General features: G+C 36.6%; 3 protein-coding genes across 4 annotated transcripts; 1 reads left to right on the top strand and 2 right to left on the bottom strand.

The window, feature by feature from the left end:
- Positions 1-92: 92 nt before the first annotated feature.
- Positions 93-4,364, bottom strand: LOC111340263 (leucine-rich melanocyte differentiation-associated protein). 2 transcript variants are annotated; one of them, XM_022947087.2, is made up of 4 exons: positions 4,133-4,353; positions 2,665-2,925; positions 1,800-1,947; positions 93-478 (listed from the first exon to the last, which is right to left on the bottom strand). In XM_022947087.2, exons 1-4 carry the CDS (start codon positions 4,315-4,317, stop codon positions 458-460), a joined length of 615 nt encoding a protein of 204 aa, XP_022802822.2. In that variant the 5' UTR covers positions 4,318-4,353; the 3' UTR covers positions 93-457. The 2 variants fall into 2 exon arrangements, with proteins under 2 accessions (XP_022802822.2, XP_088586753.1); XM_088730627.1 differs by lacking the exon at positions 93-478 and adding an exon at positions 485-641 and having other exon boundaries at positions 4,133-4,364.
- Positions 4,365-4,548: 184 nt separating this feature from the next.
- On the top strand, positions 4,549-9,199 carry LOC111340251 (centrosomal protein 20). The gene is made up of 7 exons (XM_022947073.2): positions 4,549-4,653; positions 4,745-4,833; positions 5,417-5,525; positions 6,072-6,153; positions 6,958-7,064; positions 7,698-7,748; positions 8,792-9,199. The coding sequence occupies exons 1-7, from the start codon at positions 4,626-4,628 to the stop codon at positions 8,860-8,862; spliced, it is 537 nt and encodes a 178-aa protein (XP_022802808.2). The 5' UTR covers positions 4,549-4,625; the 3' UTR covers positions 8,863-9,199.
- On the bottom strand, positions 8,893-11,856 carry LOC111340250 (uncharacterized). Its single transcript, XM_022947072.2, has 3 exons — positions 11,531-11,856; positions 11,043-11,225; positions 8,893-10,385 (listed from the first exon to the last, which is right to left on the bottom strand). The coding sequence occupies exons 1-3, from the start codon at positions 11,580-11,582 to the stop codon at positions 10,060-10,062; spliced, it is 561 nt and encodes a 186-aa protein (XP_022802807.1). The 5' UTR covers positions 11,583-11,856; the 3' UTR covers positions 8,893-10,059.
- Between the last annotated feature and the right edge of the window lie 1,370 nt (positions 11,857-13,226).

Below are 13,226 nucleotides of genomic sequence, written 5' to 3'. Positions count from 1 at the left end.
CATAATATATTGTAATGCATGTAGCATCCTTATTATACTCTGCGCTACTGAAAAACCAAAAAAACCATCCTTCCCTGAGGACCACAGACAACTTTCAATAAGCAGCAAACTTTATTTATATGGCTATTAACTCTAACATTTTCCACTTCATATCTTTTCCATCCTCACCTACTATAAAATATATTTATCTGCAAAATATAGTCTAAGATTTCCTCATCAAATAGTTTGTATGAAAATTAAAAAAAATTTCTCTCACACAGTTGACGATTTTTTTTTTTTTTTTTTTTGGTCAAAAAATAATTGTCTATGACATTCCAGATCCTTTCCATTATTTTGGTGCGGAAATTTGTTCACCCGCATCTCATAAGCCATACACTCCAATAGTATATTAGACATAAGATAGCAGGTAAATTCTGATCTGTACTGCAAAGTAATAATTTAGCAATAAATGCACCTGTTATTCCACATCTTTCTTTTTCTGAAAAAGAGGATAAAATAATAAGGTCATTGATATTTCAGAAATTATTGTTTCATGAATCTTTAACCCTTTAAGTTGCAAGATCCAATTAGTCTTTCTCCCAACTGACTGCCATTTACAGTTTTGTGTGAATTAGAGGGATCAGCTTGTCTATTCTCCTCACCTGTATGCAAGAAAACATATTGAACTTGAACTTTATTTTTATTTAGACACGGTAAATCTATCAGATAAAATAATAATATTATTACAATCTATTATTACAGTTACAATCTATTTTAATCTATATAAACATGATCTAAAATTTAAAAGTAAAATAGAAAAAAATAAAGAAATTCTGCTTTACATAGATGCCGTGTGTGTTTTGTCGATTCAGAGGAAGAAATTGCGACAACCATTTCGGAAGGATTGAAGTGATTTTGCTTGCTGCAATTCAGGGGACAAGCTATTCCAGATAACCGCACCGCTATAGCTAAAGCTATTTTTCAGGAAATTGGTGCGAGGCAATGGAACAGCTAGTTTGTTTTCAGAGTTCCTTAGATTATATGGAGGATCATATTTAGTGAAAAGAGAACCAAGATAGTCGGGCGCAAGACCATGTATAGATTTATAGACCATGGTGGCCACTTGTATTTGTCGCTGAGTATCTAACCGTCTCCAGTTAAGTTGCACAAAAAGAGGATCAGCGCTTGTGTCATAACTGGAGAAGGTCAGAATACGGGCAGCCCGGTTTTGCAACTTTTGGAGCTTATTCGAAAGACCCTTGTTACAATGCCCCCAGACCTCGCTGCAGTAATTAAAGTACGGTTGAACTAAGACATTGAAAACGGACTCAAGCGTGGTTCGATTAACAAAAGGCCTACAACATTTAATTGCTCCAATGCCCGATGCGATTTTCTTGGCTCGAATTCGAATTGCAAAGAGAAGTTACAAATTAATCATTTCTGGGGGTTAAAGATTTACACATTATAACTTTGTAACTATGAACCAGTGACAAAAATAGAAAGTAAAACTTGACAAAACCATTTATTTGTCGGCATTCCACCTACTTTGACCCTCTTGCTTTCAAGAGTTACCAAACCAGAATTTTGTTTTTACAATATCAACACATTTTTGTACAGAGACAAGAAGCAAAAAACTACCAACTAAGGGATATTGTTTGATTGAAAACCAAATTTGCAAAGTAATAAATATTTTATATGTATAATGGCCAGGGTGGAGAATTCAGATTTTGATCTAATGACAGTAAAAGGGTTAATACTTTAAGAAAACCCCTGCTTCTATTTCTAAGCAAACAAGCTATTGCAAAAGTACATGTACTTACCCTTTCTTTGTGTTTTTTACTGACTCGGTTTGAGCTAACAGAAACTCTTCTATTGCCATATATTTTACGTGCCTCTTCTCTTTCATCAGCATCAATAGCATGGTCGTCGAGCATGAGTAAACTTGGAAGATGGCTTATAACATAACATCTGCAAGCATAATCATGATTACAAAAAATTGAACTTTTTCAATCCTGCCTCTTTGATAACAGCCTCTTTGATACTTGTCTGAAAGCCCAAGCTGGAATCACGGGATCAAGACATCCGTTTAATCACTGGTTATGTTACTCTGTACTGGTCTTATTATATTAAGAAAATAAACTCTCACAGTGAATGAAGGGGGTGACTTTCTAAAGAAACTGAGATGCTGTGTAGGTGAAAGACTAGCAACTAAGGTAATTTTGGTTTTATCAACTGAGTTGATAACTTTAAGGTAAATTGGCCACCACAAAGAGTTTCAATTAGCTTACATTTTGAATGTTTTCCCTTCATCAGAGCAAATGGATAGGGGCTAACACTCAAAATGGCAGCTTTATAACTGTTTACAGTGGCCAATTTACAATACCAACTCAGTTGATAAAACCAAAATTACTTTTAGTTAGTGTCTTCCACCAGGAATGGGAGTAAAAATAAAAATTAAAAATAAAAATAAATAAAATGGATAAAAAGAAAAATTGAAAGTCAGTTGTTTTGGTATACCACCAAACTTTCATGAAAGTTGACAAACTCCTAAAAGGTTAGGGGTGTGTAACCATAAGTGAGGAGTACCACTACTCCTAGATTTAAGACAATATGTAGGATTAAGGCTTGTCGCATTACAGAACCTGTCGCTTAGCGTATCCAGATCAGACTATTTATCCCCCGTACCTGTAATCCTTGTACTGCTGGTAGGTTCCTCCATTAAAATAGCTCGGAGCAGCTTCATTGTTCATCATGCTGAAGTACTTTAAATTTGGGAAGCATTTTGCTACAGTCTCAATAAAAGAACTCAGATTTGTAATTCTATTCTGGTTTACCCACAGTGTGTGAAGTGACATCATGTATGGAAACTTCACATGATTTGTAAGGTTATTATTGTCCAGGATTAGAGTGTTGAGATATTGAAAATCCTGTAAAAATTGAAAGTCACTTGGTTTGGTCAAGGAAAAACTTTTAACTCCAAGCTTGTAATCTTAGTATTTCCAAGACGATTTAAGTTTTGGAAACATTCTTCTCTACTCTATCAAGCCATCACCAGGATGTTAACCCTAACTCCCACGATCTGATTGTTAATTCTCTCTTCTAGCTGATAGACATTTCCTTGTAAATTAGTTACAAGAATTTGGTGTTTGATCAAGATAACAACCTTTACCAGATAAGTTTGAGTATTCTGACTAGCTGTTTGTTATAGTGAGGTATAATGCAATGCTTGACCCATCAGAGTATCTGTATCTCCATAACCATTGCACCAATTCTACTAATGTAAGGATAATATTGGGAGAAGTTACAGAGAATTCTCTGATAAACAAAATTCCCTCATTAGATGAATTTTGATCAGGCATAATTAATATATGGGGTTATATGGAACTCTTGCCCATTACCTTTCCTGTTACATAGAGACATCAAAGTTATATTTACCCTGGCTGCATGTTGCCAAAAAGATAAAATTCAACTATGATATAATTTTTTATTAAAAACTGGATCATTGGATAATGCAATTCAAGACTTTTTATTGGCTTAGCCATTATGGTATATCAGCCAATATACCATAATCTACAAATATGGTAAGCGTACGCATCAGCTTAAAATCAAAAGGGAGCTAAAAAATCCAGTTTCTTCTTACAAAATAATAATTTCTTGGGGCGTTTTTAACAAAACAATTATTCCACTCGCGCTTGTTGGATATGAGATGATTATAGCCAACGAGGCGCGTAGCGCCTCGTTGGCTATCTATCATCTCATATCCAACAAGCGCGAGTGGAATAATTGTTAATTATGTAATTTCTGGGAGAGGGTGACCAGCGATTCTCTTTAATCGCACTTGACATGTACATCGCAATGTGCTATCGGCCTAAACTGGCAGAGTCTGACGAAGTTGTTACTGGTCACTTAACTCGGTTGGTGTTGCGTGTAATATTTCAATTTCATTCCAATGATCTTTGAAATGAAATGGCAAATCTCCATTGTATTTATATCGAATACAGTAACCTTGCACACTATGTTCTATCTTAGAACGAGTATTGATCTGCATAAAATAAAAATATCTGTGTTTCGGAGCTTTCACTAAAGTAAACAACCCCCGATATCTATCTACTCTATTTAAACATCAAAAAGCAAAAATAATTGGAAAGGATACTTCAAATTATTGTGACTTAAATCCAGTACATGAATGTCGTCACATTTGCTATCCCAGTCTGTGGGCACTTCAGTGAGGTCTCGATAAGCCAGAGAGATCCTACCTGGATTGTTCGGATCCACCGCCACAGGGTTCATGGCGCAGAATAATCTGTACACTATGAATACCCGAACAGGGTTGAGCATTTGTAAAAGACATGTTCATGTGACCAATCTATTTGAGCACCAGGGTAGGATAAGTATTAAGAATAGACTCGTTTATTTTTGGGTAAATCATAGAACAAAAGCGGAATATAACAGTTGTTTATTACTTCTATTGCGTACGTTGGAGCTAAAAATATTAGATAAAAGTATTGCAGCAGATCAAAATACTGAGTGCTACGCAAAGGAATTTGGAACTCTCCTACCCCCGCCACGTCTGAAGCTCCTAGACAGACTGCCAATTTTGAGCCCGCAGTTATTCAGCTGAAATACAGATAACCGCCATTTTCAAGATGGCGACAGTAGACGAGCTCAAGAGTGGTACGTTTTAGTCTTTAGTCAGTGTCTTATTCAGTGTAACTTACTTAGTGATCAGAAGATGGCCCATGTCGTAATTTTTTTATTTCGACAGTGTTAAAAGAAACTTTGGAAAATAGAGGTGTACTGGGTCAAATTCGAGCTCGAGTTCGTGCTGAAGTTTTTAGTGCCCTTGACGATCAAGTAAGTTATATTAATCTAGAAGCTTACTGCCGTGATCATTTTCGCTGTTATCTTTGGTTATTCTTAAAATTGAGAGATTCATGGATGAAAACTTGTAACTTTTCTTGTGCTCATGTTTGTAATCCATGTAAAAATAACTGCTTGTGTGGGAGTTATAATTAACGTTTATACAATTGCGTCACTGTGTATGATGCAAATGCTGTGTTTACCTGTGCCTGTCTTACAAGCTAGTTTTGTCACGGAATCATAACGATGGACAAACTTACCCTTTCTCAAACATTAACGATGAGCATTCAAAATAATATTCACTCTGCGAACACTCAAGATAAAGGAATCGGATTTATCTTCAACGCCCGTCGGTGACCAGTTTAATTGCGACTACTCTTGTATGATTATCGATTGGTCAATGACCGATGCCAATCGACACCAGTTAAATACCTTTATTCGTTTGCCATCGATTTATCGATTGATTCCAGATCATCAACTTTTATTGATTGATTGTTCTTAACAAAACGAAACAGAGCAAAGCTCAAATAAGGATAAATAAGTAAAAATACTTTGAATTTTCAATTGTTGATTACAGACAGAACCGAGACCTGCTCTATCGAATGAGAACTTGCTGATCAATGAACTTATCAGGGAATACTTAACTTTCAACAAATACAAATACACAGAGTCAGTGCTCTTAGCAGGTAGTGTACATTGGCCTGCTTAATATAGCATGAAGGACTTGGAGAATTGTTACTCAAGCTGGATGAGATACTAGTCCATCACTAGGTTGGCCACCATAAAGAGTTTCAAAGCTGATGTTTTGAGCGTTAGCCTTTTGTCTTTTGCTCTGACGAAGGGCTAATGCTCAAAATGTCAGCTTTGAAACTCTTTATGGTGACCAATGAACATTATCAACTCAGTAGATAAGACCAAAATTACCTTGTTACCCCCCCCCCAACACAGCACTACAGTTTCTTTGAAAATTTGCCCCCTTTATTCATATCTAGGTTGCCCCCCTCTCCGCTGCATCGTTTCATCAGGCTTTCTGGTTTAGCCAAAGAAAACAAGATAATGTCTTGGACAGGTCTCAAACCTAAACTTCTCAACTGGAGTCCCGAGAGCACTAACTGTAAGGCCACCACATCTCCCATTTGAGACTAATATCTTAGTTGCATGTTTCAACCTGAGCTGTGTTCCTAACAAGCCATTATAGTTTTCTAATATAATGCTTTCTTGATGAATACCAGAATCAGGTCAACCTAAGGAACCCATGGACAGAAGATTTCTGGTGCAGGAACTTAACATCACAGAAGAGGAGTCACCAACCATGTAATTTAAAAACATTTCAAAATTTTAAAGAGTGAAATTTCATTTTGACCTGGAGATCAAATTCATGTTATGAAAGGATCTTTGTAGGTGAGCTTCAATCAAAAAAGAAATTGCAGAATTTGACTTATGATTATTTCCAAATGATATAATTTATACAAAAAAGAATATGTTTATTACTCCTAATAAGCAAGTAATACATCCATGTTATGCAGTTTCAAGGATTGTCCAAAACTGTATATTAATACAAAATAATTTGAATGTATCAACAAAGTTGAAATGGTAAATTGGCCACCGTTATGATTATAAAAGCTGACGTTTCGAGTGTTAGCCCTTCGTTGGAGCAAATAGGGGAATTGTGGGTTGTGTGTGCTTTTAAAGGCAGAAAAAGGAGCTAGTAACGTGATTGGTGGGAACATGGTAACAAGAAAACTCAAATATATAAAAAAAAAACTGGAATATATATCAAACATAGATATTCGATATATACCCACAATTCCCCTATTCAATATATATCGATATATATCGAATATATATATTAAAAAACTCGAATCTATATCGAAAATTTGAATATATCAACTTTGTTGATATATTCAAATTATTTTGTTACCCCCACCGACGCAGCCCCAAATAGTTTCTGTATAATCTATCAGCCTTTATTCATTTGTATATTATTACAGCAAGCAGTTATACTATACAAGGATTATTTTGATTGGGGACTCTTATACGGTTAACCATCCTTTGATGGTCCCAATGAGATTAAGTGACTATGACAAAGATGCATAGCTGATAGTTGTTTACCTTTAGGCCACTCTTGTATGGAATCCTCGCTCATTTTCTTCAAAGAGGCCATAATGAGGGGAGGCAGTTTAGAGGTGCAAGACATGAAGCCATGTTGAGACCTCATACAAGAGGTTTGTAATTACAAACAAAGTTTTAGCAATTTTTTTTTTCACTTAAAAAAAAAAACCAATATTAGTCTCTTCATACACTATGGAAATTTTAAAGGCTCTTTGCAGGATAAACCAGTGTCTCCAAGGTTGCTCTCTCTGCTATTTCCAAATTTTCCAATTTTGAAGGGGAAAATATCCTGGCGGCTGACAGTTTTTGAAAAACTGTGTCTTTAATACATGGAAAAAGAAAGAGAATTGTAAAACAACCTTTCTTTAGCAGGTCTTGATATGGAGAGATTTTGATCAGTGATGCTTGCCTTTTTACATGACTGACAACCACAAAGAAATTTACAGGGTTTAATTAAAAACTATAGAAAAGAAGCTAGGAAGAAAATAGCTGAGCTTGGAATAGATTTAATGTGACCAAGAAGGAAACTTTTAGCTGTGTTAAGATGAGAACCTGATGAAGGGGAATGCCACAGTTTTGCAAAAGCTAAAACAAACAATAGTTTCACTGAATATTCTCAAAACATCAGCTTGAGCTTGTTTACTTTAAAGGCATTGAATTAAATGAAATTTTTAAACATGCCTCTTGTCTTGCCATTTTGTTTGCTTATGTCTTTGTTTTTCTTATGATTTCCCTATTTTGGTTAGATAAGCAATCAAGAAGAAATCCAGAAGGTTCAGGTCTTTTGGGTGGCAGAGGTAAATAATATTTTTTAAAAATGACATTTGATTTTATGAAATACAGCAAACTTCATGTCTTGTGAAGTCAAGCCATTGTGATTTGGTCATTCCCTCATTTCAGGAGTTGTAGTCTGTAACAAACTATTAATGGTAAACACCACAGCATACACTATTGAGTAATGGATTCATGTAGGAGGTTTCTAAGCACGAATTGCCTTAAGCAACTCTAGCTCCTTGAGTACTTAGCAAACCTCCCAAGTGCATCCATAACTCTTAGCATATGCTGTTTTGTTTACCATTTGTTATATAATATACACCGAATGCAAATAAGGCATCCAGTTTGAGTTGCCATTGTTCTGGACTAACTAGCCTCTCACACATGTAATAATCCTTTTGTATTTCCACATGAAGACGAGGCTAGTCAGTCCAGAACAATGGCAATTCAAATTGGACGCCATATTTGCATTCAGTGTATAAAAACGATTTCTTGCAAAACATTTGCTTACTTGGAGACATTTTGTCTCGTCAGCAGTAGACGCCCATGGGCAAAGAGGAGACACTGAATTGATCAATTGGAGTGCACACTTTACGTGATTTATGTTGTAATAGCCTCTTATTAGGGCTTCAGCACGAGGGCCTCTTTGCCCATGGGAAAGTATGAGGCCTTGAACAACGTGAACCCGTGAGAGGTCTGCAAAGGAAACTAGCACTGATTATTTTATTAGTAGTAGTGCCAGCTCTCCAGCAAATCTCTCCCCAAGTCGTTTCAGATTGTCCTGTCTGCAGAGGAACGTGTGTCTTGCAGGGCTCGTTATGATGACTTGCTCAAAGGCTTACCCTAAGTTTAACATGCTACCAGACCTCCTGGTCGAAGACGTCATTAACAAAATGAGTGAGGATGTTATTCATTGAGTTAGAAATATATTTTGCCACTCATTTGCTTTGGTCTGCTTACAATGTATAGTGGTATTCTCTAATAGATTCATTCAAAAAAAGGTCTGATTGCTCAGATTTAGATGATGACAGGAATAAATTTCTGTTGTTATTTTTTTGTATGACAGATGATGGAAGTAGAATGGACTCAAGCCTAGCTCATGATCCTGAGCCTTTTGTCGTTAGAGGAGGGAGATGACACCTTTCATTTACAACTGCAGTCTTGTGATAGAATATTAAGATTTTTTGCATATATTTCCATTACACATTTATTTAGACATTTAAATATGCCAAGTTCTTGATCAGTTCAAAAATTATCAATAATTCTCCTTTAGCAAAACTATATTTGATTGAAAAGAAAATGAAATCATCCAGATTGAGTAGTCAGTTCTTTTCCCTTTAAAGGGTATACTGTATATTAGTAGCATAACGTTTAACTCAGTTTTAGTCTCCCTGTTAGTGAGAAAACAGCTTGTTTCATGAAGGAGATTTTGAAATGACTAATGCATGAACGTATTTAATATCGTTGAAATCTAGCTGGTTTGTTTGTTTTTTGATGTGGCTTAAGGTTTGCTTTTTACAACTTCCAACATGCTAAATTTCCTTGTATGGCTATAAGTGGCCAAGAAGATCCACTTACTTCGTTGCTCATTGATTTGAACCGGATTGTTTTCTTGCTTTCAACCTACAACGTAACAGCAGGTCTGATTGAATCATTGAATTTTATTGTCCGTGATTCTGCCAAATACTCAATGTTATTTGGCAATGTGAAGAATCTAAGGAGACATAATTATGGTTTCCACAGTAACGCCACAGGTCAGAAATGAATTTCCTTAAAGTCGGGGAAAAGTGAGGGAATTTCACTTTAAATTAGGGAAAAGTGAATTTTCAAATACATATTCGGCCCTCTCGTATACATTCTGTTGTACTGTTGACGGATTCCTGACCAACATATCCTTTCCCTTCTTCGTTCAATTTGGTGAAATGAGTGAAATCACTGATCGTTTTCTTCTATTTTAATTAGGAGGGAAGGTTGGAGGCGTAAATCAGGACTCGTGTACGTAATTGTTAATTCAATCAGTCTGGGAAACTCTATGTTTGACTGTGGCAACCATGATACATTTACGTCACGACTAATGTAACTTGAAGAAGCCAGCCTCAATTTTCCAATTTCATCATTTTCAGTCCAGTTAAATTTTCTCCATTTTAGGCATTCCTGCTACTTTCTCTATCATACTAAACCAACAGCTGACAGTCTCCATCAAACTGGAGGTAGTTTTTTCCCAACGCCAAATGTGATTCTAGATTTTGAAACGTAGCTACGATAAGACGGGACCAGTGCAACTCATTTTCGCTTCTAACAGTAATCGGTTTGACGTCACTCATCCGAACGCAATCAGGCATACATGTAACAAGTCATCGCAACTAAAGGAACAAAACTCCAAAGCGTCGAATAAAATAGTGAGGCAGTATTACAAAAATCACCCATGCAGCAGCTGAAGTCACACTTGAGAACATCGGGACGGTCGCAAGTTGGATTATATGCAGTACATAGAGTGTTAGATGTGCATCTCTTTTGGAAGAGCAGGCTTGTGTTACTGACTCCTGCCTCCTTGCTGAGTGTCAGACACTGATCGTACGTATACGGACAGTTGTGGGCTTGCTGATGGGATTCACAGTCCGACCAAGACACATCACTGGAGCAAACGTAGCATTTTACACCTACATTTGAATCATAGGATTGATGGAGAAAATGAAGTTAGGAGACCTAATTGCCTAATATACTCTTTATTTCCAATCCAAGGGGTGAAATGGTTGGAAACAACAACAAAGCTTCAGGGAAACTTTACCTTTCAAAACAGGAACTGTCCTCAACTAATTACTTGAATTTATAATCACAAAGTAAAACAATATGGTAATCCCAGGGTTTTGAGGGCTTGTAAAAGCGATTTCATTGAATAGGTGGAAGTTTTATCCCCTCCCCCCCCCCCCCCCGATTGACTCTATGCGCGGCAGCATATTCGACTTTTCATTTCGTGTGCACGGTCAACAAAAAGGACTTAACGCAGACCAGAACAGCACCGGCAACGAGAAGGTGGTGACTTAAATTAAATATTTGAGCAAAACATCCTAGAACTGCACATGCATCTTAAACTTTTATGTTTCCGAGCACCCTTTGCCGGCGAAAAAATCAGCTAATTCTGCATAATTTGAAGGAACACGAACCCCGACAGCAAATTGATTACGTTACTAGTTGGACCTCTACATGTTGCGCTGAAGAGCAGGTTTGACCTTTTATAATCATTATTTCTCACGGTTTTACTATCGTAGCTGGTTTGTTACACTCATTCCTGTTTAGTCGCAGGTGAAGTTAATTACCTGTGCAGCGACCCCACTCTCCGTCGCGGTCAAAGTTATCTGTTGTCGCACACCAATCATCCTTAGAGGGTCCCCCACTGGTACAAAAAAGATTCTCTTCGCCCATAAATGTAAATGGAAACGCGCAACATTTACCATCTTCTGTCCTTTGTTCGCATGCGGTGCCATCCTCATTTCCACAAACTAAAGATAATCGATACCAATACATGAAATTAAAGAATTAAAATTTCGCGATTTAGAGGGAAACATGTCGGTAAAACTGAAGGAGAATTCTTCCTATTCCAAGCCATCTTATTACACTTCAGGTGCCGCAACAAAATAACCTCTTGAATTTCGTTTAAAAAAAGGTAAATATTTACAATTAAGAGATAACTTGATGTATTTTTTTTTTCCAAGGAGGAACGGTAAAAATCACTGGCTTCAACGCAGTTCGGTACTACAAAGAACGTTCATGCAGTTGTTTTAAACCAACTTCAACACTGACGTACCTTCTGGAAGGATTGCTAGAACTGTTAAAGTTGCTGGCAGTGATAATTTCATCGCTTCCGTATTGAAGTGCGAAATGATGGTAGGCGATTGAAGCGGTTTACCTCGTTAATGGCAGCAAACAGTCCGCCTGATACTATGTCGCAATTTCTATGAGAAACACGATCTCTCCGCGATCTACAAGACACGTGTTTTACGCCAGAAGCAAGTTCGTAGCCCCTTTTCGAGGATTTTTAAAAAACTGGACGGCTACACTGCTTTCTTGCGAAAATACCGTGTGACTAACCAAAACTCGCCAACAACCGAGGCGACAAATTGATATGTTGTAATATAATATTCTGCCGGCTTCTTGCATAGATTTCATGCTGAGAAATAAATTTTGCCAATTAAAATCATACATAACTCAGCTTGTGATTTCGAATGAAATATGAGGAATTTAATTACACTTTTATTAAGATTCACTGAAAAATTCGACTATATTATAAAGCAGAAACCGTCATCGGTCCCCAGTCAAAACAGGATATAGGGCGATGTCTCGTTGAAGAACATTTAACAGCCAACCTTTTTTTAGTACATCTATTTCAAGTTTATTTTTGTTGTGGCCCCTGTAGGACACTTTTTTTACCAGCTAAAATTCATGTATTTCATTTGAATAGTTGCATCATTAATCATTTATGTTCAATGGCTTTTTTTGTTTTGTTTTTCAAGATTCTGACCACCGGGCGATTAGCTGGGCTGCGTTCCCAAACTACTTTGCAAACCGGTACGCTCTTTGTCGTAATCTGCTCTAGCCTGACAGTGCGCTTGCGGTGATTAAGATAAATTATTTGCTAATCCCCCCTCTCAAAGTTTCTCGCCTCTTTGAAACTTCGATTTATTCAATTTTCAATTCATTGAATTAAACAAGGTTTTGTAAAATCCAATTAACACTTAAGCTGTTTTTTGCCGGCCAGTTTTTCTCAGAAGTATAATAAAAGGGATTTGTTTTTCTTTAATAATCCCTTAATGCTGTTGTTGTCGTTCTCCTTTTTTCTTTTACGCGATCCTTCATTGTTACCTAGTTAGTTCCAGAAGGTTTATAAGCAATGTTATTAACATGAACGAAATTTTAATAAATAAATTCTACGCAATCCACTATATACGCAATTTTCATCACGCGAACTACTAACGTAAAGCGTGTGAAATAAAATGGCTGAAGTGTATTGAAAATTGACGTGCGTGCAATTTGTTTTGTGGTTCTGAAGCTGAGAATGGTAATTGGCGCTGGACCGTGGAAGAACATCAAAAATCACTGGAAATGAATTTCTAGAGAACAAAAAGTTATAAAGTAAAGTACAATTGAATAGATCATTAATATCAAAAATTTTGAATTCAACTTTTCGATGCTCTTTTTCTCAGAGCAAACATCGTAAAAGCTCTGGTGTTCGAAATTGAAACTCAGAAGATTTTCTTGCCTTGATTAAAAATAATGCGAACCCTGTGTTGTCAGCAAAGTCCGAAAGAAAGGAAAATTTGTCAGAATTACTCTTACGGTTGTTTAGGATCGGATGATCTTTGTAAAAACACGTTTTGCATTAAATAAATGTATCAATGAAGGGACAAGGGAAAAACTCAACAATCTCTTCCCTTAGAAAAGTTCTTACTAGAGGAACACTCACTGGCTGCGCGAAGGTCAGCATCTTTAACAGCTGTTGAATA

The sequence above is a fragment of the Stylophora pistillata genome, chromosome 1, assembly GCF_964205215.1.
Source record: "Stylophora pistillata chromosome 1, jaStyPist1.2, whole genome shotgun sequence".
Lineage (NCBI taxonomy): Eukaryota > Metazoa > Cnidaria > Anthozoa > Scleractinia > Pocilloporidae > Stylophora > Stylophora pistillata.
The sequence above is the reverse complement of the archived record's forward strand: the minus strand, read 5'-3'. Positions and strand labels throughout refer to the sequence as shown.

Excerpts from the sequence above, each read along its gene's own strand:
- LOC111340263 (XM_088730627.1), bottom strand. The coding sequence starts at position 4,317 with ATGCTCAACCCTGTTCGGGTATTCATAGTGTACAGATTATTCTGCGCC. Across the intron at positions 1,948-2,664 it reads CAGCAGTACAAGGATTACAG|ATGTTATGTTATAAGCCATC; the intron begins GTACGGGGGATA and ends TTATGCTTGCAG. Across the intron at positions 642-1,799 it reads GTAAAAAACACAAAGAAAGG|GTGAGGAGAATAGACAAGCT; the intron begins GTAAGTACATGT and ends TCTTGCATACAG.
- LOC111340250 (XM_022947072.2), bottom strand. The coding sequence starts at position 11,582 with ATGAAATTATCACTGCCAGCAACTTTAACAGTTCTAGCAATCCTTCCA. Across the intron at positions 11,226-11,530 it reads TCTAGCAATCCTTCCAGAAG|TTTGTGGAAATGAGGATGGC; the intron begins GTACGTCAGTGT and ends GATTATCTTTAG. Across the intron at positions 10,386-11,042 it reads AGAGTGGGGTCGCTGCACAG|GTGTAAAATGCTACGTTTGC; the intron begins GTAATTAACTTC and ends ATTCAAATGTAG.
- LOC111340251 (XM_022947073.2), top strand. The coding sequence starts at position 4,626 with ATGGCGACAGTAGACGAGCTCAAGAGTG. Across the intron at positions 6,154-6,957 it reads GAAGAGGAGTCACCAACCAT|GCCACTCTTGTATGGAATCC; the intron begins GTAATTTAAAAA and ends GTTTACCTTTAG. Across the intron at positions 7,749-8,791 it reads AGGTCTTTTGGGTGGCAGAG|ATGATGGAAGTAGAATGGAC; the intron begins GTAAATAATATT and ends TTTGTATGACAG.